At 38.1% G+C, this 25,612-nt stretch overlaps 1 protein-coding gene across 5 annotated transcripts in view; it reads left to right on the forward strand.

The window, feature by feature from the left end:
* Positions 1–25,612, forward strand: part of LTBP1 (latent transforming growth factor beta binding protein 1) — a 204,155-nt gene that overhangs the window by 39,727 nt on the left and 138,816 nt on the right. For all 5 annotated transcript variants that reach the window (XM_054819834.1, XM_054819836.1, XM_054819837.1 and 2 more), the window contains exon 4: positions 14,914–15,086. In XM_054819834.1, coding sequence (XP_054675809.1) covers positions 14,914–15,086 — 173 coding nt within the window. The remainder of the gene's footprint in view (positions 1–14,913; positions 15,087–25,612) is intronic.

Raw genomic sequence — 25,612 nt, forward strand, 5'->3', positions numbered from 1 at the left:
TGAGATGGTACTGGGCTATTTTGCTTATATTCCTACCATGATAAATTATCTCAGTAGATTTTGTTTGCAAGATGTGTATGTTTTAGTATGTGCATAAGGTTGTTTATTTTGATTTGTGATTCAACATGTATTAGCCTTTGTAAATATTGTGAACAGTCAGTTTTGTGTTGGTTTTGCCAGTAGGTTGGCACTGTCAATCATCCGATTTGAAAATACAAATTTTGATTTGGTTTATAATTAAGATACCTGGTTTAGTAACAGAATAAATTTGTCTTTTTTCTTAACAGCCCAAAATATAGATACATTGAGAGTGTTTTTTCAGGTCTCTGTATAATTAAAAAAAAATCTTGTTTTAATTTTAAAAAATTCTATAATAGAACTCGTCCCTTTAGAGGGAAATGCTATATTTAGATTTTTGGTTTTCATTGAGTTAACAAACCTAGATATATCAGATGCTAGTTAAAATGATACCATAAACTGATGAGTTTGTTGATTTGAATTGCACATCTGAATTGTTTCATTGTAGAGGGTGCATAAATGTTTGAGTTTTTTATTTTTTTTCCCCCAAGGCAATAAAGCGCATAAATGGTATGCTATGAAAACCTTTTTAAAAATAAAAATAATAAATTAGGTACTTTTAGGAGGTTTTTAATTTATTTTTATGTTTCCAGGTTACTGTGGTGCTTTAGAAACTTTTCAAACTCAAATTATATGTATATGTATTGATTGTATTCTTTAATTAGATGTGTTTATTTTTTAATTGATTGTGCATGCAGTTCACTAACTAAATAGTATGCTATTTGAAGCACAGTCTACTTTTTCTGGTTTCCTGAGCAGTCACTAGGTGTTTTAAGATAATTTAAATTAGTTTAATATATTTAGGAATTCAAGCATGTATTTCTTTGAAGTCATTAATGAAGAAAGAAAAAACTCTAGCAGACATTTCAATAACGAAGCACGCAAATCAAAAGAATGTTAGGAGAAGCTTCAAAATTGAGCCCTAAGGATGTAATTTCAGACACCTTATAACCTGTCCTTTTCATAGTTTAGACTTGTTGGAATGATAGCATTCAGCTTATATTTAAAAGAAATCCTTTATGCAACAAGGGGGGGCGGAATTAATTACTGCGAAATGTGGTTTACTGTTATGCCTGTGTGTGACACAAACCTGTAAGTCACAAACTTCAGCGACTTAGAATATATGTGTAATACGTTGTACAAGTCTATGAACCAAACCAAAGGACTGGGACAGTATCAGAAAGGAGACATGTATAGCAACTGCATTTTCTCAAAATTCACTCTCAAAAATATTTCTTATAACAAAGCAAATTTTTACATGTACAGAAAGAAGCAAAGTGAATTTTTGAGGAGAAATCGGAGACATCCTTAAAAACCAGAGGAATGCCTCACAGACTTCAAATTTACCTACTGCAAATAAGAAAACAAGCTATTCCTAGACCTCTGGAATGCAGTCTGGGCTTTTGGTCACAGTATTTTTTTATTTTTTTTTTTAAAGTAGGCAAAGTGGTTTGGAATAAGAGATCCAAATTCTTCCAGACATTGTTGGTTCAGCCGTATGTCAGAAATTCTTCATAGCTGCTTTCTTGCAAGCTGAGTTGAATGGTAGTTGGACTTGTTTTTATAATAAGGCATTAGATTGCTTTCACATACTCTATCCCTGTGTTGACCATGGGCTGAAGTCAGGGATACAGTGTTCTTTATGTTTGTTTGCATTTCACTGCCTTCCTGGGTGACAAATATGCGTTTTGGGAACTAGAGTTAGGAACCAAGATGAATCTCTACTTTGGCGTTCAAAGGCAGAGTAAAGGCCGCTGAACGTAGTAGCATCTACAGGTTTTAAGTCCTAAGATGCAAATCTGTGTTTGACAAGTAACAAAGTCCTGGGATGAAATCACGTCCAGCAATGAAATAAATGAGCGTTCTGCTGTTGACTTAAGTGGGAATCAGGATTTTATGCTAGTGTCTGAGTAAACGGATCGTATTAAAACCAGTTTAACTGTTTCAGTATTCTTTTGCATGTGTACCAAGCACTGTACAATCTTAATTACTTGTAGCATCTTATTAGATTGTGATGCAGATCGTTGTTTTACAGATACAGAAGTGGAGAGAAGAAAAAATGTGTGCCTATTCTAACCTTTTTCTGATAACTTCTCTGGCGTAAACTGTATTGCTCAGTATAGCAAGATCAGTAGTAACGTTGAGATTTCAAACAGTTTAGCTTTCATAATTGACCTCAGTGCACCAGATAAGCTTATCTTCTACCTAATTATTTTTAAAATAACAACAGTGCTTCATTATAATATTAATATTAATTATAGCATTCATTGGGCTCATTAGCAGTGGAATGGTGAGTTGAAATCTATGCTCATCTTTAGCCCTGTAATTTTTGCTGGAAACCACGAACCTTTCTCAGACAAAAATATTACTGTCTTTATATTATGTGGGTTTGCTTTCTGAAAGATTACTTTAACTCAGTTTTCAACCAACCAATCTTTTTCTAGTAGGATTAAGTAAATGAGCCTATTTTTAAATCAAGGTTTGTTGCATGCTGTTTTTAGATTTCCTTGCTGTATGAAATGTTGTAGTTATCTATATATATGCCAAGAGTTAGCGTTGATGTACTAAACATATTTTCTTCTTCCTTTAATGTCTGAAGTTAAAAGGTATATATTGTACCTCTCCTGATTCTGGGACGCTAAGCCAACAGAGATACTCCTAAAATGCTGTTCCTGTTAAGCCTTAAAGCAAATAGTCATGTAGGTAAAATCGGCTATATCTGGTCTCCATTATTAAACAAGCTGATAAGCTGATAAGTAGTGTTTTGGTGGGATTTAATTATTTTTTGTGGTATCTCTAATGGAAGTATAAACAAAGCATGTTGTCAAGGTTCTTTCGGCAGAGGAATTTCTCAGGTCATGACAGTGAATAAATGCTTTATTAGTTCTGTTAGCTGTAGTCGGTTCTTTAGCTCTGCTGAAGTGACTTTGTACATTGGGGATCTTGTACCAACACAAACAGGGTTAGAGCTACCTTCTATTTATCTTTTTAAGACATTATACCATGTAGGCACAAACACAAGATTTCCCTGAATGTTACTTATCTGAAAATCCATGATGATGAAAACATAGTTATTCCACATCACATGCACGTGGTTTTAATGAACAAAAAGTTACATGGCTGAATTTCAAGAGGCAATTAAAATTCAGTAATAACTTTTGGAAATTGCTGTCCTCTGATACTGCATGAATTTATTACCTAAATTACTTAGACAATGTTTTTTGTGTGACTTTATGTTCAAACTATTTGTAGATGTATGTCACGAGGCTTTGGAAGCTCCTGACCCTCAAAAGTTAGAATCCCGGTAATGGTGTCCATGCTGTTGTCCACCCTTTCCCTGGTTCTGCCTGCAAATGGAAACATTCCATTTTTGTGATGACTTAAAACACAGGATAATCTTTATTACTCAATTTTGTGGTATAAAAAATAGATCATATGAGTTATTTATCTAGCTCAGCTAAGAAAGTAGTTGTACATTTGAAAGTTTAGTGTTAAAGTGTTCATGGCCTGCTACAAATATTTCTACTACCAAAACTTTTCACCGCTTATCTTTTCACCATCAGGGGTACAGCACATACGCTTCTGGTTTTGTCTTGCATCACTTCCAGACCTCCCAGATCTGGCAGGGAGCATACTGTTGTTGCATCACTTGAATTTAGGTGACCACTGTGGAGGAGAACTTGGATAAACTTTTTTGGTTTGCTTTTTTCCTGACTCTCCATCTTTAGGATTGCTAAATTCTGTGGCATAATTTAGTAAGAGCAGTCTCTGGAGTGCTTCAGGGAGTGCATCCTCTAGCCAGTACAGTCTGTCAGAGCTTCTTGCTGCTGATTTAGTATACCAAAAAGAGCTTCTGCTGAGAAATACACGTACTGAAGGTGGAATCTGGATTTAATCTTGAAATTTTCTAAGCTGGCCTGTCATAAAGTACTGAGCATTTTATGCTTCTTGCCAAGTAAATTTAGAAAGCCTTCGGTAAATATGGTTAAGGTGGTTATTGTGCAATAACTGTCTCCCATTCAAACACAGGAAGACATAGTTTATTCTCATATAATGAGCACATGGCACTTTTTTTGCATATAATACTTGGGCAAAGTCAATATCATACTACATGTGCTGGTAGTTGCTTACATATGAAATCAGTGTGTGTTACAGAGGATTAAAGTGCTCTGACTTGCACACTTGTTGGCACTTCCTTACTAGGAGAAAATTAAGGTGTGTTTCCATTGTTTATTATGTAGGAAACTGATATCCTTAAGCAAAGGGATTTCTGAGGTTTCTTCTGTAATCTCAATTGAATTTGAGATGTGCTCATCATCCATTTACATTGGCATCCTTGGAAACAATTATGATCCATAATATCTTGCGATAGTTCTTTCCATAAACTGATTCTGCACTATGTGGAAAAAGTATTTCCTTTTTAGTCTAGAATTTATTGCATTTCATTTTGAATTAAGGGTTATTTTGTATCTTTCTGTCATATTCTCTAAAGAATTTTCTCTGGAACCAGAGTCTGGCTTGTCCCTGCCAGGGCACTTCATGGATTCTCTTTTAGCTTTGTGGGTATCAGTGCCTTTAAAAGCCGCCTTTGTTATTTTCCCTCAGCTCTTTACACTCAGTAATGCTTTCAGTTTTATCTTTTAATCCAATTTTGTACGCTGGAAACTCAGCAGGCTGATGCTAGAGTCTCTTGTTTAGTTGGCTGCAGTCAGCATAGACATCAGTAATGTGTGTGACAAGTTCTGGCTGCTTCTAATGCACATTGTCATGTTCATCAGTGCTCGATGTCATCTACAGTCCAGGTACTCTTGAGTCCTTTTCCTGTTTAGCTACTATTAATTGTCTTGCCTTTTTTGTGCCTTTTCCTACTTGTACATCAGTCTAATTTATAAACAAATTGTATACCCATGATGTATTCCCTATTTCTGACCCCTTCTGAGAAGCTCTGCTTATACCAGCAAGATCATACTTTTAAAACATTTCCTAGACATAACAAGCTGTAGTGACAAAACATTTTTTTTCTAATCCATCTGCATCTACACAAAAACTTGATGGTGTAGTTACTTGCTCATAGCATTATTTTCTCATAATCATGACTTAACCTGTCAGAATCTCAAGGCTAGACCAAGGTTTTGGGTTCTTTATGGGCATATTTACTTTTATTTAATTATTAGATTCCTAAATTACAGACTTCTGCTTAATTCAGACAAGGCCGTAAGTGTATTCTCAGAATGAATTGATCTTGTGTAAATATATGCTTGCTAGTCTGGAAGACCAAATTAGATTTGAGGGTTTTCTGAATTACTGTAACAGAATTTCGTATACTTCTAAGTGACTTACTTGACTGAAGTGAGGTATTACCAAACCATGTATGTGTTAGTACACATCAAAAGGACATACTATAATTAATATATTGTCCAAGGAAAAAAAAGTATCTGTTTTGTTCCATATCTTTGCCCATTTTAAGGTTGCAGCACTGGTTTATATTTTAGGGTTTCTTACTAGCCTCTTGTAAGATAAGTCTTCAAAGTCTTTTTTGAATCTCAAATAAATTACATCAACTAGCTGGGCTCTTTGTCTGCTGTTTTGTTTAACATGCTCAAGAATTTGAGTAGATTAGTGATGCATGGTTTTCCTTTTCAGCAGCTGTGTTCATTTGCTTTTATCGTTTAACATCCATCGCGGGAGTTTGTTTCTATTTTTAATTGTTATTTCAGCATAGTTTTCTAATATCAAAGTCTGTCTTATGGGTGGACAGATTAGAAATTATCACTAGTTAATGTGTTTTTACTAGAGTATTTTTTTATTATGCAATGTCAGTATAATATTCAGTAACATGCCACTAGCCCTATGAAAGCAAAGGTGATTTTTCTGTAGAAAATGTGAAACAAGGAAGGGATATCATATTTTTACTAATGATATATGTATTGAACTTGCTCAGTGCTCTGGTTAAGTATGCCAATAACTAGTGAATTTCATCTTGACTCACTGTTGCAATATAGGGAATGTCTGAAGGTCAAATTTTAATGCAAATAGTTGTGACATTGGCAGCCATTCTTAAAAACGGAATTATTAATGAGTTTGATAATGTCCCTGATTTCCAAAAGACACTGACAAAGTATCTTACGTGAATGTAGTATTATCAAACATAGTGTCCTGGGGCAAAAAAACCCCAACAAAACAAAAGCAGGTCAACAAGGGTTTGGGGTTTTGGTTTTTTTTTTTTGCCTCCTTGAACTTTGCTGGTAAGAGGTGCCTGACAAGTTGAAGGTGTATGTATGTCTGAGAATTTGTATAAAATATCTGGGTATAAAATTAATTCATCTGGATTTGTGAAGAGCTTCACGAACTGGTTAAGTGTTGGTGAAGGTATGCATAAGATAATGAATCATTTGTAGCTTCTAGTTGTTCATTTGGTGCATGATGAAAAGGAAAGTTGCTGTTACTGTGAGACTACAGACTTGTGTCTGTTTCTTGTTCATCCGTGTCTCATGTCAGATTTTCCTGGCCTTCATGCATACTGTTTCTTTAAGTGTTGGTTTACTTTGAGGATAGTTAAAACTTAATACTCTAAGATTTTTTTTTTTTTTTTTTAGATTTGCATCAGTTGTATCTTGATGGCACTTTGGGAGGCAGGTGGAACAAACTTTCTGTGCTCATTCTAATGAAAAGATCTAGTAGGCAAGCTTTCCTTTTTCTCACTGATAGACTTACCATTTATATAACTTAATTCCTTTCCAAAAGGAGTATTCTTTAAATGCTGTATTATATGAGAAATGCTTGTCTGCTGTTGTGTAACTTACAAGAACTGTAGCTTCCATCGGGCTGTGTGGTTGAGCATCTGTATTTTTGTTCTGTATCTTAATATTCAACAAACAGATAAATTTCTTTTGCCTTGAGACCTTTTTCTGCTTTTTGACATGTAGGACATGAATCATTGCTTGTGATTCTGGAAAACTCAGTGTACCTCTTCAGAAACCTGGAAGAATGTTCGTAAATCTACACATTTCAGTTTATTGTGTCGTATGCCGAAGATGGAATGAATCAATGGAGTCATAGTTGTGCTGGTTTGAAAACACTGTTGTCTCACAGACCTTTAGTTCAGCTATTACACCAGCTTATGCTGACAAAAGGGTTCTAACCAGTGAGCAATTCAGCTGAGCCTGCAAATACAGGGCTAGCTTTATTAGCAAATGCTTAAGAGTAGATAATCCCTGAAAGTGTCTTCAAATATAGTTTCTGTGGTAAAATCTTTAAGTTGGGCAAAATTGGTAGTTGTGAATAAAAGTTAATGTTTTACATTTCTGTGGGAAACTTTATAAACAAATTGATTCCCTGTTTACCTTTTTTTATCTTGGTGTAGATTAAATATCTTTTAAGATTTGTAGTATTACTTCCTTTAGAAATAAAATCAACTTGGTGATGATCAAATAAGATCTTGTCTATGGTATAAATAACATCTTCACTGTTTAAAGGGGTAAAAAAAAAGGTAAAAAATAATAACTTGAAGGTATTGTTTGAAAACAAATTAGTCCTATCTGAACCATGATCTTTGCAAATTTTTGCCTGTGAAAAAGTGTATCACAGAGATACAAAGTCAAGGCAGGTTTATAATGAAAATGCTGATGCAACCCTAGTTATTCTAAGGCAGCAGTTCTTTTACAGTATTTGCACTATATTTCAGGGACAGGAGTTTTAATTAAGCATTAAAAATACATTTTTGTACATAAAATAAATTCTGTGCAGAATTTTTGCAGTGGTGAAAAGAAAGAAAAGCTTGAATGCTTCCTCTCTTTCATCTCTTGTGACTGGTAGGACATTGTAAAATAGGCCATGCTTGATTAATGTTGGGTATGATAATGTAAAGGGCTTTGAAGAAATCCCATCTGTTCATCATCAGCTGGAAATTTAAATTTTTTTCATGTATCTTAAAAAAAAAAATCAGAGAAGCAATGTAAGAAGGAAACAGCTGGCAAAGGTCAGGCTGAACTAGCAACTGAATTTTAATAATTTACAGGATCAGGGGTGATTTAGTTCTATTTTCATGCCGTTTAAACTGTCTTGCATATTTTCTTTATTATCTCATAGTTTTAGAAAAAGTTGGGTTTTCTTCTCCTTTTGACTGTTAATTGTGAGTTTGAGAGGAGGTAGTAAAGAAGGAATTAATTTGTGGGTTTGTATAAAATGATCGTGTTAGCAATTTAGATTTTTTTTTTAAGTATTGCTAGCTAGGAGCCAAGCATGGGAGCATCAGACTTACAGTAAATAAAATGAAGAAAGCAGCCTGAGTCAGGCTTGTCTTATTTAGTCTAGACAGTACTTTTCATGCCAAACGTTGCTGGTCTCATTTCTGCTTGCCAGAATTACTGTGATACATCACATTCCTGGTTTGCTTTTATCAAGCAAGAGAGCTTTCTTTTGCATGATAGCTGCAAACATTTGTTCTCCCTCTGCAGTGCTGTTGTAGCCTTACATGTATTTATCATACTGTTTGTTTGTTGAAAATGCAATTAGACATTTGTTTCTCTGCTTAGTGGACACTTCAGCAATGGAAAGTTTTTGTCAAGTTTATTAAGTTCATGCCAGTTTTGACCATCTAATTAGAAACTACCAGATAAATTAGTGATATAAGCCTGTGTAATGGAAAAATCTTGTGTAGTCTTGGCTGTTCCATACAAAATTTAAAGACTGGAACTAACAATTGCATCTTTTTAACTAGTGTTACAGGGAGCATTAGTAGTACTTGAGTATTTTGTATTTCAACAAAGCCTGGTGGTTCCGCTGAGTCGTGTGGTGTTCAAATGTGCAGTAAGCAACATGCTAAAGTTGGGAAGCGATAAAATGTCTTCAGTTTTGGTGATGGTTGTTATTCATAGTTAAGAACTATTTATCTCTTAATATTAAATATAGTGGCCATGAGTTGATGAGTATGCCTTTCAGTTCTTTGTTTTAAATTATATAAACCTGGTTTAGAGTGTTTGTGACCTACTAAAGAGTAAGTATCCTCTTGTGGGCTGTAGTAGCAAAATAGCACCAGCTATTCCTAGTGGCCTTGAACCTTGAGTAGTGTTGTGAAGAAATCAGTCTATCCTGCTGCTTATATTTTAATTTGGATATTCCAACACCAGGAATAGATGAAAACACTCCATTCGGTGCTTAGCACTGCTACCCTACTGTATTCTTGTTGTGGTTTAACCCGGCAGGCAGCTAAAACAACCACACAGCCTTTCACTCGCCACCCCCCGCAGTGGGATGGGGGAGACAATTGGGAAAAAAAAGTAAAACTCATGGGTTGAGATAAAAACAGTTTAATAGAACAGCAAAAGAAGAGAATAATAATAATTATAATGATAAAAAAATAAACAAAACAAGCAATGCATAGCACAATTGCTTGCCACCCACTGACTGATGCCCAGCCTAGTTCCTGCGCTGCAGCACTCCCTGGCTAACTCCCACCAGCTTATATACTGAGTGTGATGTCATATGGTATGGAATATCCCTTTGGCCAGTTTGGGTCAGCTGTCCCAGCTGTGTCGCCTCCCAGCTTTTTGTGCACCTCCTGGGGAAGGCTCATGCCTCCTTGCTGGCAAGGTCCGGGGAGCTGAAAAGTCCTTGACTTAATTGTAAACACTGCTTAGCAACAACTAAAACATCAGTGTGTTATCAACATTATTTTCCTACTAAATTCAAACCACAGCACTATTCCAGCTATTAGGAAGAAAATTAAGTCTGTCCCAGCCAAAAGCAGAACAATTCTGAACAGAGATTTAAACTACCTGAACCATTTGCCTTGAGACAGCTGAATGAATCTGAGCATAGTAGTAGGCTTAGCTTTTGCTTTTTGCCAGGGGCTCCTAGCCTAGGTGATGTGACTGTGAATACAGCACCTGGGTCCCCACACAAAGACAGGATCAGTTTGAAGGGCTCAGGCAGAGCTGCAGAACTTGGCAGAGGACACCCTACAGGAGAGGGAAGAAGCAGTAGTGCTTCTGGTCTGGTAGGAGGGTTGTTTGGCAAGCTGGCACCAACAGTCATAGCAACAACCACTGCTTTTTAGAGGATTCAGAATATATTGGAGTAGAGATATTAAGATAATTTCCAAAGGCTCAGTAGGGACTGGGGTGATGCTTGTTACCAAACCAGGGCTGAAATGTTTCCTTGTGACATCTTATATTCCTATTAATTGTTTTCAGTGCTGACATATTACTTGTCTTCTCTCTGAGTCTCAGGCTCTCCTCTGTCTTCTGAGGTCAATTAGAAGGGTGTTGTGGTTTAGCCCCAGCTGGCAACTAAGCATCACACAGTTGCTCACTCTCACACTCACCCACTGCCCCCCCTGGTGGGATGGGGGAGAGAATCAGAAGAGTAACAGAAAACTCGTGGGTTGAGATACAGTTGAATAGGTAAAGCAAAAGCAGCGCACGCAAGCAAAGCAAGAAATTAATTCACCACTTCCCACCAGCAGGCAGATGTTCAGCCATCCCCAGGAAAGCAGGGCTCCATCATGAGTAATAGTGACATGGGAAGACAAATTCCACCACTCCAAATGTGCCTTCCCCCAGCTTTATAATGCCAAGCATGATGTTGTATGTTATGGAATATCCCCTTGGTCAGTTTGGGTCAGCTGTCCCAGCTGTGTCCTCTCCCAGCTTCTTGTGCACCCCCAGCCTACTCACTGGTGTGGTGGGGTAAGAAACAGAAAAGGCCTTGGCTCTGTGTAAGCACTGCTCAGCAGTAACGAAAACATCCCTGTGTTATCAGCACTGTTTTCAGCACAAACCCAAAACACAACCCCGTGCTAGCTACTATGAAGAAAATTAACTCTATCCCAGCCAAAACCAGCACAAAGGGATAGTTCTGAAGATTTCTTTCACGGGGATCAATGCAAGAAAAAAAACCCCAACCCCTCACTGTGTTGCTGGGCCCACTAGAAATCAGATCTTCTTACTTACAAGTCAGGATGCTGTTGGACTTCTATCAGAAATAGCGTGGCCAGCAGGAGTAGGGAAATGATTGTCCCCCTGTACTCAGCACTGGTGAGGTTGTACTTTGAGTACTGTGTTCAGTTTTGGGCCTCTCACAACAAGAAGGACCTTGAGGTGCTAGGGTGTGTCCAAAGAAGAATCAATGAAGCTGGTGAAGGGTCTAGAGCACAAGTCTTATGAGGAGCAGCTGAGGGAACTGGGGTTGTTTAGTCTGGAGAAAAGGAGGCTGAGGAGAGACCTTATCGCTCTCTACAACTACCTGAAAGGAGGTTGTAGCCAGGTGAGTGCTGGTCTCTTCTCCCAAGTAACAAGCAATAGGACAAGAGGAAATGCCCTTCAGTTGTACTAGAGGAGATTTAGATTGGATGTTAGGAAAAATTTCTTCACCAAATCATTGGAACGGGCTGCCCAGGGAAGTGGTTGAGTCACCATCTCTGGAGGTATTTAAAAGATGCATAGATGGTTGGGACATGGTTTAGTGGTGGAGTTGGCAGTGCTAGGTTAACAGTTGGACTTGATCTTAAGGGTCTTTTCCAACCAAAATGATTCTATGATTCCTGCAGCACTGAAGGACCCCCTGTGTGCTGGTCTAGGAAGAAGAAAATCTGGGTCCTTCATCAGTGTCTATACCTAAGCCGATGATAGCAGAGCTATGTGACTGGTCTCATACAGCTCCCATGATGTAGTTACAGTAATATCCTTGATTCTGGTGGAAGATGCAGCATCTCAGTTAGCTATGCAATATCCTTTTGATTATGAACTAACATCTTTAAAAACTTGGCCATGTTGAGAAGAATTTGAGTATCAAAAGAACAGTCAGATCAGAGGGATCTCATAAATGCTTTGATATTTGACCATATCAGCTCCTACTGGAACTGCACCTTTTGTGAGCAAGACCAGTTGAGCTGGTTGGATGGCTGGCAAAAACCTGCTGTCAGCTCACATTCACACTAGCAGTGGATGCGAAATACTGGGCAACTTTTAAACATTCGGAGTATTTATGCGTACCTATACTTAAGATCTTTTGTAGTTATACACCAAGGTCATCAAAACTGAGGGTAAACGTGCAAGAGAAAGGATCTAGACAGCCCTTAACTTTGGTTTCTTGCAACTATTGTAAGCATGTACCTTGATACAAGAATAGGGGATTTAGGGGCTTTACTCTGTTTTGAAACTAAGATGAACAACTCACACATCAGGTGAAGGTGTTTCCTTCTAAAGAACTGGAGTTTCTAGACTAAAGATTACAGCTTTCCCTGTACTACTGAGTAAACCACTCTCTTGCAAAATAAAGCTTACTTTTATATTGCATTAACAATAATTAACATCACTACTTAATGCAAGCTAAATTAAGGAAGAAAATTACAATACCTCAGAAGGAAGAGGCAGCTTTTATAAATTCTGGTGGTAAAACTTTCAGTCTCCGATATATGGCATTCCTGTCTTCGGTGTGGTGTGGTGTTGGGTTTTTTTAATGTGTTTGTTTTTTTAAAAAAATTAATTTCAAGTGTTATGATGGACTCTATTGTAGATTGACAGGATTGGGCTACAATGTGGATGGTTATGTGGCAATATAAAAGGTAATGCTTTACAACATGTTATAACCTTAACAGAAAAGAGGCACTTAAATGGCAGCATCTGTCTGTCTCCAGTCAAAGAAGATAACACCATTAAACTTAAATATATTTAACTCCTAATAGCTTGCAGTAGTATCAGCTTGTGCAGTATTTTGACATCTGTCACGGCCTGCTTACACATCACATGGGAAGAATTCGGTATAGACTCTCTGTCCAGGTACAGAAATGGATGTCCTTGTCCATAGGCATCAAATGAGATCTGTAGGAAAAAGCAGGCTGTGCAGGAAGGGTTTTTGTGACTCTTCAAAGAAATGAAATTCATATGTAAGCAGTACTGAAGGCAGCAACTTCAGCTTTATCGCAGGCTGAGGTCTTCCTGGTGATACTTCTTATCAGAATGTGGTGAATTCTGAGCCTGACCTCCAGTGTTGCTGAAATTGCTCTTTAATCTGCTGGTAGGAAACCTAAAGACAACACGGAAAGTATGGTCTTCTCTCTTAATTTGGGAAAGGGACTTTTACTGAGTATAATGAGACTGTGTAAGCACTGTGTTAGAAAAATTTGACTTGGAGATAGTCTGAGGAGTTATGTTTCTGTTGTATGCAAGAGTCATAGAATGTCTCTGTTAATGAATGCACTTTGTCACAAACTGATCCAAGTAAACAAGAGCATCTGTGTAGGACAAAACTCCCTTGTCTGTTCTGACCACAAATCCATTGGCTACAGCAGTTACTAAGCATCCTCGAATAACATGACTAAGGAAACAAGCATTGCTTTGGAGATAGGGGCTGGCTCAGGCTCCATGTGTTGGAAAACAATGCAATAATCATCCAACTTCTCAGCTGAAACTCTTCAGTCCCACCACTGTGGGGAAGTGCTGCTCAGCTGTCCTTTGTGACATAGGGCCCATGCCTTATTCTCAGAGGACAGTTATTTACCCTGTAGAACTGTGTCTCTTTGAGGGATGATTGTTTCAAATCTCATGACTTTCCCATTTTTCCATTTTTGCAGGCTGAACTTATTACAGAGCCTTAGTTCAGAAGAAAGTGAGGGAGGCTTACAGTATCCCACTCTTTATGCCTTCATTTGAACACAGGACGATGCAGTCCTAGTAGCCACTGTTATTAGTTGATACTACTCTGAGAACAGTGTTCTCTATAGTGTGATCTACACCACCTACAGCTTCCTGAAGGCTTGCTATTAGTAGGTTTATTACTTGAAGGTGTGCTATTACTTGCTAGGCAGTGGAACTCTGCAGCCCAGGGCCCCAAAGCGGCTTGCAGATTCATTGCATGTGGCTAACAGCTGTGCAATTTGCTAGCTTGCTTGTTTATTGCTGGGTAGCGCTGTGGAAGAGTGAAGGCCAGTTTTTCTGTTAGTAAAGAAATGGTTCCTATACTGATGGTGGCTAAACAACAATGATTTTTGAGAGGGAGAGAAGGGAATTTCTATTGAAAGTTGGCAAGGTCTTGTGCAATGAGAAGCTGAAGTCTTAGGGAGGAATCTCACAATACAAGTAAGGAACTGGGATTGGCACTTGACAGACAGTGAGCTTGAAGGAATCATCTTTTTGAACAGGAAGAGGAAATAGTTTTGCTGTTAAAGGAAGCCATGTTGTTGTGGGACATTTGTCAGATGTTCAGTAGTGCAGGCAAAGAGAAAGTGGATGGTGAAAGTAATGTGGAACTGGGAAACGGAGACAGACCTGATGAGATGGGAGACAGGTTGAAAAAGGGGAAGAGGAGCAGTGCTCTGCTCTATGGCTAAAGGAGTAGGGTGGGGAAGGGAACAGGGTTTCTGGAAACAGAGAGGGGGAAGTCAGCTGGACTTAAGTTTTACTTAACATATCTGGTGTGAAATGACAGTTGTAAGAAATGGAGAGAGGTTTAAATGCACCGCTGCTTCTCTGACCAGTCTGGAAAGCTCTGTATGCTAACAAAGTTGAGCTCCAATTCATGATTTTGAGGAGGACTTTTTCCCACTCCTCCCTGTTTTCTGACCTGTCTGTGATATTTCTCTTGCTATTTTGAAAAGGAATTGATATAATCTCTGTAGTCTTTGTTAAGTGTCTGAGCTGACAAGACAATGAGAATGCTAAATGCATGGAAAATCAGGTGCTTAATTGGAAGTTAGTAAGTTTCCCAAAGTGTATTTTGAGAACTTGGAGTACAGATGAATTTGTCTTTAATTTTTTACCAGTAGTTTCTAAGTCTAATTTATTAATTCTTACATCATTCTGTCTCTTCTGTCTTTATTTTTTCCCCCTAAAACAGGATGATACCCCTTTCGTCTCAGACACTGATGATGAATCTTCATGGCCAAACACAGGAATATGTAATCAAACCCAAATATTATCCAGTAAAAAAAGTGGTTTCAGGAGAACAGTCCACCGAGGGCTCATTACCACTGAGACTGGGCCAGGATCAACTTGCATCCCCTTTTCAATGTGAGTAGAACTGCAAAAAGTGTACTCCTTTCTTTCCCCGCCTCCAAAAAAGACACCCCCCCTTTTTTTAAAGATCTTGACAATTTCTTTTGTTCACCTGAATTGCAGTAACATTTCAAGACAGAAAAAGGTTAAAAATACTTAAACATGAGATAATTCTTAGATTAGCAAATGCTCCAACATTCTGCATCCTGTTGAGAGGCAATGAATATGGATGAATAAAAAAATTGAACCTGATTCACTGCTGGAATCTCATAATGCTATTTCTAGATGATAGTTTTTCCTTACTTACAGTATACAAAATGGCTTATACACAATGCAATTTGCTCACTGCCCAACCCCATGCCCAGCGAGTCTCTGAGCTGTGACTTCTCCCTGGCCAGCTCCCCCCCTTATAAACTGAGCATGATCTCATGGTATGGAATACCCCTTTGACTAGTTTGGGTCAGCTGTTCTGGCTGTGTGCCCTCCCAGCTTCTAGTGAAAATTAACTGTATCCCAGCTGAAAATCAGGATGTTCCTTCAGATAAAAGGTGCTTTGTGAGCACTTGCTAGAGTAGGCATAACCATGAGTGTAGTCAGGAACTATAGATGCTTCCCTCTACTTCAGTATGATGGATACGCTTCTTGTAAAGCTGAGGTCCAGGACTGTGGTCACATTGGTGACTATTTTTCTCTATATTTAATTTATTATGTGTTTATGAACTTCTGCACAGTATGGAGGCTGCATGAGAGTTTCTGCTTCATACTTATAAAACAAAAAGGATTGTGTAGGTGCCCAGCTTGTGGCCTTGGCTCATGCTCCATTGTGTGGGGAGCATGAGGACAAGTTTTGGCTTAAAAGATGAAAAGTTTCATGAATTATGGGTTAGGTATTACAGAGCGTCTGCTAGTTTGATTTGGAGAAAAGTTCCTGCAGTTAAATAACTGACTGATTAACACGGAGACCTAAGGGTACTTGTGGTCTCCTGACTTGCTTCCTCTGCTGTAGCACAAAGAAATATGTTCTTCTGAGGAAGCCTTTCCTTCTAAATCTGTAAATATGGTTTCTTTGTGTGAGTATCTTTGCATTTCTGCATTGCACATCTTTTATGATCTGTCCATTTATACTTAAATGCAACCCCCTGCTTCCTTTTCCTCAAGTGTAAGTTCATCAATGGTTAATTAGAATCTTGGCCTTAATGGGAAAAACAGGGGACAGCTGGAAGGCTTTTCGATTAACACTTTCAGAGTGGTGAAGTGTGCTACTTGCAAAACACTACATCCCTTTCTTAGAATTTTCAAAAAGATACTTAATCGCATTGGTAACATCAACCAATAGTCCCTTTTGCAAATAAGATACCATTACTTTTCTTCCAGTCAGCTGTAATTTTCCTTCAAATGAGATGATATTGACCACAGGGATTGGATTGTGTCCCTCTCCTCTGACAAAGAGTATAAAAATGCCAGGTTGTATAGTTCTGCCAGTACTTGGAGTGACTGGTTGGATTGTGGCCAAAAAAATCTTCACTTTTACCCCCTTCTTTCAGGCTGTTTGAGTTAGTCTACCTTAGATACACTCAATGTTGCCTGCAAGTACCAAGCTGCCAATAAATGAATGGTTTGTGTGAGGGTTTTTTTTTTCTTTCTCCTTTCGTAGCATACTCTAAGACAAAGGAGCCAGTGCTTCTAGCTCTTTCTAGCTTGTTGGAGCTCCTCTGTTAATTACACTACTCTGAGGGACATGACTAGGAGAAGGAAACCCAGGACCTGAAAACATAGTCTTTGTTATCAAATTCTAAGCAGCCCCTCAGTGAGCAGTACACTAGTAAAACATTCTACCCTTATTGGAAAGCCTATGATTCCCAAAACACCCAAAGGACAAATAGTTTTTGTGCCCTGATAAGATCTGCTGTGACTTAAGTGTTGCCTCAGAGATAAAATGCAGAACTAAGTGTGAGGCTTTTTGTATGGTGTTGAAATTTCTGGACTCAGTTGAATACTGGACTTTTGAGCAATCTAAAAAAGATCACTTTACCTGTTTTGCCTCCACTTCTACATTTGTGAGTAGGGAGTCAGTGATTGCAACTTCTGATGAAGTCGAATTAAACATTTTTTGAGTTCATGTGACTCATTCAAATTTTCAGAATGGTCACAGGTTTACTCCATAATTAATTCTGTCTCCTTATGACTAGTATTGTAATACAGTTTTATATGACCATATATTGCTTTTTTCAAAGGGCTCATATCACATTCAGTACAGAAAGAGAAAAATCAGGACCCATAAATAAGGCATTGTATAATTTTGAAGTGCTTGTCTTTAGAGCTGAAATGCTATTCTGTTTGCATCCTTCTAAATAATCTGTTGATGAAGTTATTTCATTGTGAAGCATCTATCTGATTCTATTTAATCAGTACGCTGGTATATTTAAGCTACTGCAAATTAATCTTCAGATATCTGTGTGCAGAATTAGCAAATACTTAAGGATAAGGCTTTGGAAATTCAGAGCCTTCTCAAGCAAATGAAAATAGCTCATGTTGGATAGACTGACAGCTGCAGAGAGAGTATAAATATGGTTTAGCACCAGTAGGAAGATTGAATGTGTAGTGATGAAAATAAGCTTGCAGTGAAATTGATATGATCAGCAAAGAATAACTGAAAAGGATGAGGTTATGTGGATCTCAACATTTGTAATGTAAACATCAAAAATACTTTAACATGTAGGTGAGGCCAGCCAAATAGTCTGTCTTATATAAGCTTGCCCTGAGTAATTGTCAAGGGATGCATTGCTTTCTTAAAAGTACATATAGGCACACTTGACCTATAATCTGCCTGAATATTTGAAACCTCAAGGTTAAAAATCCTCTAAGAGTCTAACAGTAGCAACGGCATCAGCACAGAAATTTCAACTGTAAAATTCTGTTTGCAACCTAGTAATCTACAAAACAGTAGGAAGATGATACTTTCAGTAATTCAGGTACATCTACCTCAGACATTGTCCACCAGTCTTTTAATGGCACTGTTAAATAGTAACCACTAGTCAGCGTGAGCTGAGCATGGATCCTCTAAATACGAGTGCTGATCTCCCTGGCTTTATAAATATAATGCTGAAGAAAACTAGTTAATGGAATTCTGTGCTGTTTCTATTGGTCTAAAGTGTATAAATATATGATAATAAGCAAATGCTAAACTGAGCATGTGCTTTCTGGAATTCCTTTCAACACAGTTATTGTGAGAATTGCTTATTACAGCAGTAAGAGGCTAGGAAGTTCTGATTCACTATATCCAATTCTGGTGTTAAATGGTTCTTCAGAAAATGCGTTTAAAAATATGCCTTATTTTCTAGCCTGAGATGGTTGAGGGCTAGTTTTTAGTGGCATTGTGCATTTTGCCCATTGAGAAGATAAAAGTGGAATTTCTGCTTCTGGAATCAGTTGTCTGGTGGTGTTGGAGTTTGTGTTGCCTGCCTGCGTAGAGCACTTTTGCGTACCCCTCACCAGGCTACAATTCCTCATGTGTACAATGATGATGCCACCACTTCCCTGTCTTAGAGGCATGTTGTGAAAATAAATTAATTAGCAGCTGAGGGCAACCAGAAATTGCGCTAAAAGCAAAACGAAAACTCTAGGTAGAGAGTGTCTTACCTACAGCTGGAAGGGCATTGTGTGGAGTAAATAATTTTGTTATATAAACACATGCTTTATCCCAAGGATAAATCTATGTTTAAGGAGGAAAATGAGTCTAATCTCTTTATTTAGGAAGACAATACAAACCGTATGTGAATTCTGCAATTGAAGTTACGTGTTAAGTTTATACAATTAAATGGCATAGAAGACTTTTTTCCTTTCTTTTAGGTAGATAAGGTGGTTTTGGTCTTTACCAAAATTCCTTATAAAATGCATTAAGGAGACTTGTCTCCTGTCTATTTTAGGTAGAAAATGAAACCATACCTCAATTTTAAGGAGTATAGGTTACATAATGGTTAGTGAATACAGGCTTGCAGAACCTGACTATGGCATAGTTGTGTGTGTTGTGGCTTGAAGTCAGACACGTATGTGCATATGGGTATTAGACTTCTAGAACCTGCACATGGTTCTGTGGGCAGCACTTAAATCCTTGTGTAAAGATGAAGCTGAAACAATCACAAAAGTCATGTAACTGTTCTAATTATTGACACATTATATTGTCTCATATTTAACAACAATATTATGTGTGTTTATATACATGAAATAAGATTAACGTGGAAGAAAATGTCTCGCCACTTAGAACTGTGATGTGCAGAACACTCTTACAATTTTGGCATAACAATAGCTTTCCTGCTATTGGAAGCATAATACACTGATAACTTAGAGAAGCTCTTTTTTAAGCTCATACATAATTTACACATGCTGGTTTCACTGATGACTTCATAGGTTGATTTAAGCAAAAACAGGTGTTGCTTTGAAATTCCAATTTAAACTCTTTTTGTGAAATTGCACCATTCTGACTTCACTACATGACGCTTACATCATAATAATAGTATTTCCCCATCAGTAAGTATGGGTAAACAGCTGTAAAATACATATATGTTTTACTGTTTAAAAAAAAAAAAGCATACAGAGATATGACACATGTTCCATGTAAATGCATCTGTATGATTTGACATTCTACCACAATTCAGTGTCTGTTGATTTCAGGGGAAAAGCTCCCTCAGGTCTTCAGTGGGTCAGATATTATTTCCACCCTTTTTGGTATTTGTTTGTAGAACTGCTCTGCATAAACAGCAAAATAATTCTCTCACTGGCTTGTCTTAACTAGAGCATTGTGTTTTGTTCTTTGTAACTTCTGCCTACATACGTATGTATGGATTTTAGAGCTGAATACTGGGAGCTTTTCTAAATAGGAGTTATGGGAAATTTGGAACTAAGGGAGGGATGTTAAGGCTATGCTCTGATTAAACAAGGCATAGGCAGCAGAATGAGTTGGGTAAAAAAGAGAATGAACAGAAGACTAACAAGCAGAAATAACTGAAAAATCACAACACAGTCTATTTGGAGGAAATGTAGAGACAAATTTGCTTCAGTCACTTCATAGGATCTGACATTCATGCTTTGCCTCTGAGGTTGTACATAATCAAACACAAATAAGGGAATGGGGTAAGTGTATAAATGTCAGGGACTTTTTTGTTTTGTTTTCTCAAATGCAAAACACTTGCATGTGTGTTCAAAGCCTTTGCTCCCCTTCAAGAGATGAGGGGGATTTTTCAGAGACATTCTAAAACATCTAAGAAAAAATTTTGGTGCAGTCAGCATCAGGGTCAAGCAACAGTGTGGCTTTTTTGATTACAAAACCCAAACAACGTTAGTAAAGCATCCTGTTCCTCTCTCTGACTTAAGAGCATTACCCACACTGCTATTGAAAAGCATGACAGTTCATCACAGCCATTTAAAGTTTGTATTTGATTCCAGCGGGACTTGAAAACAAGAGGATAAACTCCAAATATAAATTAAGTGGCTTAACTAGATTCACGCTAATGCAGTTAACTCTATCAAATCAAGCTGCACATTTACTTTGCTTTTTCTTTAAAAAGTAGAGTGAAAAATTCTGGTAAAAAAACCAACAACAAACAAAACCAAGTTTAGCAAATGAACATAGTTTATTTAGCGATTATAAAAGACTATGGCGTTCTTTGAAATCCTTGGAGACAGAACAACTCTGTATAAATACAAACTGCTTCTTTTGATATACTATAGCTGCAGGCATTTTAACAATACTCTTTCTGAGCTGCCTTTGCAATTGTTTGTGTACCCATAAAGGTTCACAACTGAGGAGGCCAGTAAATCAGCACCCCAAAAAAAGTATTGTATTTTTCTCTCTGGACTCTGAAAAGATTTTATGGCCCTGAGCTCACCAATAATTGAATGTCTGCGTGACAGGCAAAGGCTGCTGGTGCTTTTATAGGAACTAATTTAAATGTTGTATTCACCCAAAAATGAATGATCATCTCTCAACTTTAAAATATGGAGGCCAAGACTGATAAACAGCAGTGTGGAGAAAAATGTTGGAAAAAACCAGATTGGTGATCTGGCAAACGGAATTAAAATCAGTTCAAAACGTGTTATAGTTAGGGGAATACATAGACTGAGACAAATGCATCTCAACTGCTGTGATGAAAGACAATTGGCTCCAAACCCAAAGATTTCTCAAGAGGAAAAAGAGAAGAGGCTTTCCAGAAAATTCTGTAGGGGAAAACCTCTATGACGTGTTTGAAAAATTGTAATTCATCTGGATATAGAGTCTGATTGAACACACACAATTAAACATTAAAAGTTCCTTAGCCAGGCTAACTTCAGAGTTGCTGTGATACCAGTTTGGATACCAAGAATTGGTTCTGACTGTTGCAAGTAGCTAAGTCTGGTTTTACTCAGATGTGAAAGTGTTCTTCTCGGATGTCAGTGCCGTTGCCCATGCCAGAAGGAATGAACAAATGTTGACAAAAAAAGTACTGCAAGAAGAAGGTCCTTTCATACCCAGTGTAACTGAGACTTCAGAATCAGTGATACCCTTATTTCTGTCGTCATTTTTTCCCCCTTCAGAAAATTAAAAGAAAAAAGATCTTGGCTTCATGCAGCGCTGAGAGTGATTTTTTTAATGGTGATTCAGCATGTGGAGAGGGCTATGTTCATTTATAACTTAATTCCATGACGTTCTGTCCTTTGTCACTGTTTACAGTTTGTTGACTTCCTTAGTGCTTTTCGGTTGCTTCCTTTCAGGAAATGGAATGTTAAGTGAATAGACTTAGTGAGGTAATATTAATTTAATTTTTATTCACTATTCTTCCTGGAAATGGTAAACGCTTTTAGAATGTTGCACCTAAGACTTGGTTTCTCATTTAAGGGAGTCACGTACCCTGGGAGGGGGACACTTGTGTCTATCTCAAGAATTTGTTTTCTAAAGAAATAACACTCTTCCAACGTAAGACTTGTAATACTATCACAGAGCAGGGTAAAGTCTGTTGTCTTGATTATGAAAGGAGCCTGGATAATTACCTTAGCCAAGAGGCATAACTTTAGATGAGTGAGGTCAGGAGGGAATCAGTCTCATTCCCAGCATATAAAGGCCTAATTCAGACCTTCCTGTAAGAGTCCTGTTGATAAAGTGGACAGTAGTGGCTGCATTTAGCTGGTAATACTAAAGTGTCAATGACAGTAATGTATGTTTGTCTGTGCCCACCTGAGCTCCTGTATGGCTGTAAGTTTGTGTGTAAAGATGCTGACTTCACTATCTGAGCATGCAATTCCTGCAGTAGTACCTGCAGTAGTCTCCATCAGCAGAAAATTGCTTGTGGTGGGCTGTGAAGTCATTGCTACTTCATTGCAGCTGGGTGTTGTGTAGAATGGCTTTCTGTTCTAGATGTAAAGAAAACTGTGTGTGTCTAAATGTGGCTTTTTGACTTTTGTTCCCTTATCCCTCAAGTGAAAGCCTTTTGGGTTCGGATACACTTTAGGTACCTGAAAACCTGAATAACTGGAATGCGAGTTAAAACCAGTTTGTGGACCTGAGTCCTGTGATGGGTTTCTTACAGCTGGAGTTGTCTCCAGCCCCAAACCTGAAGCAGGAATGTGAACTTTCAAGCATGAGACTCTGGAAGAGCTTGAAGTTCTGTTTCAGGAGAAGAGCTTTGCTTTGAAGATGACTGGCCATCTGGGTGCTAATATTTTGCTTAACTCCCACCTAGACCTGGAGCTGAAGCACTCATCTGCCCGCCTAGCCTTAAAAGTGCAGTCAGCTAAGCCTTGTTATACTCTCCTGCAGGATTAAGCTCCCAAAGGAGTGCTATAGCATAGTCATGATGGGGTTTGGAACACAGCTGTAGTGAAGAGTTGCCCAGTTCCTCAAAGAAATGTGTGTGAGCCCTAAAGGATTTGAACTAAGCAGTCATGTCCGCAGCGTTTCCTGTTTAATGGCTTGGGCACATTCCTGTTCAGTGTGCTGGTTAGGCTGCTTGCTCTATGCAATTAACTTCTCTCATCCCTTGTACAAGAGACCTCAGAATGATTAGTGGTATAACCCAAGGCTAAAATTTAAGCTTTTTAGCATTGTATCCATTTGTGGATCTAGTCTACATGTAATTCCTTTTAAACAAACACCAGATTAAAAGAATTATCCCCCAATAAATTTAATTGATCAGAGTTCAGGCCATTCTGTCAGACATCTCAAACCACATTGCAGTCTCTATTAATTTATTTGGGTGGGTATATTTTTCTGGAACATCCTAAACTATGTAAAGGGAAATGATAGTTATATTTCTCACTACCAAAGCATGGAAAATGGCTGTAGTTAAAGATAGGATGTTTGTTGCTTGAGGACTGCTTATAGAGAAGTTTTGTAGTGGTAAAAAAGACAAGGTAAAAGATGATTCATCAAACCTGCTGACAGAGATTCCAGATTTCAAATCTGTGTGATTTGTATGTTAAGCACTTGCACAGGACAAATATTATTGTAATTACTGTGAATTCCTCTGACTTGCTCTAAAAAGGCTGTGTCAATAAGAGAATTTATCAGCCAGGGGCTCCCGGGGGGCACATAAATATAATTATGAATGTTTCTCAAAACTATCTCTCTACTTGTGCCTGCATGTGCTCCTTTGATACTTAAGTGACAGCCATCCGTATAAAAAAAAAACAACACAACAAGCTTGTGTTGTAGATAGCAGAGTGTTTGTCAGAATCTGCCAAAATTAATGAAGACAACTACTTGCATGGGGCAAGTTTTGCTGTAGTAAATTGCTTCATCCGTATCTGAAACTGAGACTGAGAACTGAAGAGTGGGTTGCTCACCTCTCCTAGAAAATAACAAAAACTTAATTGTATTTTGGGGAGGGCGGGGGGGTCAGGTCATGATGATGAAACCAGCAGAAGTCACTCTTCTCTCTGCTGTGGCAGGGAGCAAGGAAGAGATTATTGTATCCTTGTGATAACCAGAAAGGAAAAAGACTTTTCCAGATACCTTCTTCCTTACCTTGGAAACATTGATTCTTCTGGATGATTTTTTTTTGCCTTTCTGTCAAGGATGCTGAAGAAACAAGCAGGGCTTAAAAAGAGGGTAAAGAAACCAGAGTGCAATAGAAGCAAGAAGTCTATTTCAGACTGAAGGGAGAAGATTGTGGTAGGAGCATCTAAACAAGACAGAAGAAGGAAGTGTTGATGTGAAGATGTATTGACATGGCTAGAGTCAGAAATAGGTAGATATAGAAGTGGGTATAATAGCTGTGATGGCAGTAAGAATGGCAACAAAAAGACGTTGTGGAGACTGCTGTTCAGTTTCCCTCATAATAGGTAGCTGGATCGTGTTTTGCTCTTTTAATAGCCCCATTGGTTTGTATAACAGCAGTAGAACTGAGTACTTGAAAAGCGACTAAATATCAAAGGTTAAGCTGTATTAATTAATGAAATACCTGTAAGATCATACAAATGCAACAAAAATAAGGAGTTATAGAAATAGCAAAAAGTAGAAGGAATGCTGGAATTAATTATGTGTCAATAAGTAGCTGCAGCTGTCTAGACATGGTAAATAAAGTACAACTTGACATACAATGTTGCTTTCTTGTTCAAAATGTTTGAGTGGGTGGGTATGCACACATACACTTCACCTCATGCAGAACTGTGGGGAGTACTCCTAAGCATCAGAGAAGGCATTGGATCTTCGATGATGTAAAGCTGGGTCATCTTATTTTTAATTTCATTGCTATGTCTAATTTCTCCCAATGCTTGTAAAAAGACAACCAGGTGTGAGGTGTGCAAGTGCACTAAAACAAAATTTCTGGGAAGATCAAAGATGCACTGCTCTACGTGAAGATAGGCATTGTATATTGGAGCCAGAAATGAAATTACCCAGCAGCTGTGCCTTGTGTTTTTGAATCCACGTAGTTTTCAGACTTGTTTCTGTTTGTGACTGTTACAGAAAGAATAAGGCTCATATTCTGCCTGGTTTTCAGATGGGCGAGGTTTGAATGTAGGAGGTTTGAATGCAGAAAGTTTTACTCCCATGCTGAGAGCAGAGTAAGGGCTGAGTTCAGTCCTGCTAAGGTCATGTAAGGAATGTTCCACATTTGCTTCACTGGGATGACATCCATATCAACAGATGAGAAAGGGATTTGAGATCTGCGCCCCTTTGGCCTAGCCTGCAGAATAGGTTCTGAGTATGAAGTATCAATAGTGCACTGTTGGGGGGAGAAAAATAAGTTATACCAACCAAAGCATTTCATGTAAGCCATATTAAGTAATTCTGCTGCTCTCCCCAATGCTGATCAGACCTCAGCTGCAGTATTGTATAGTTTTGGGCAGCATATTTGAAGAAAGATGAGGACCGAGTGAGTGGTATCAAAACCAAAACAAGAAAGAATGGAGGTCTGCAAAATATGGCCTTTTAGACTGAAAAAGTTCAGATGGTTTTGGTCAGGAGAAAATGAGTCTGAGGGAGATGCACGATAGCAGTCTTCAAGTATGTCAGAAATTGGTTCACAGAGGAATAAGGTTTTGTCAGAGTTTGCTGTTGGTAAGGCAGG

Source organism: Grus americana, chromosome 3 (assembly GCF_028858705.1).
Source record: "Grus americana isolate bGruAme1 chromosome 3, bGruAme1.mat, whole genome shotgun sequence".
Lineage (NCBI taxonomy): Eukaryota > Metazoa > Chordata > Aves > Gruiformes > Gruidae > Grus > Grus americana.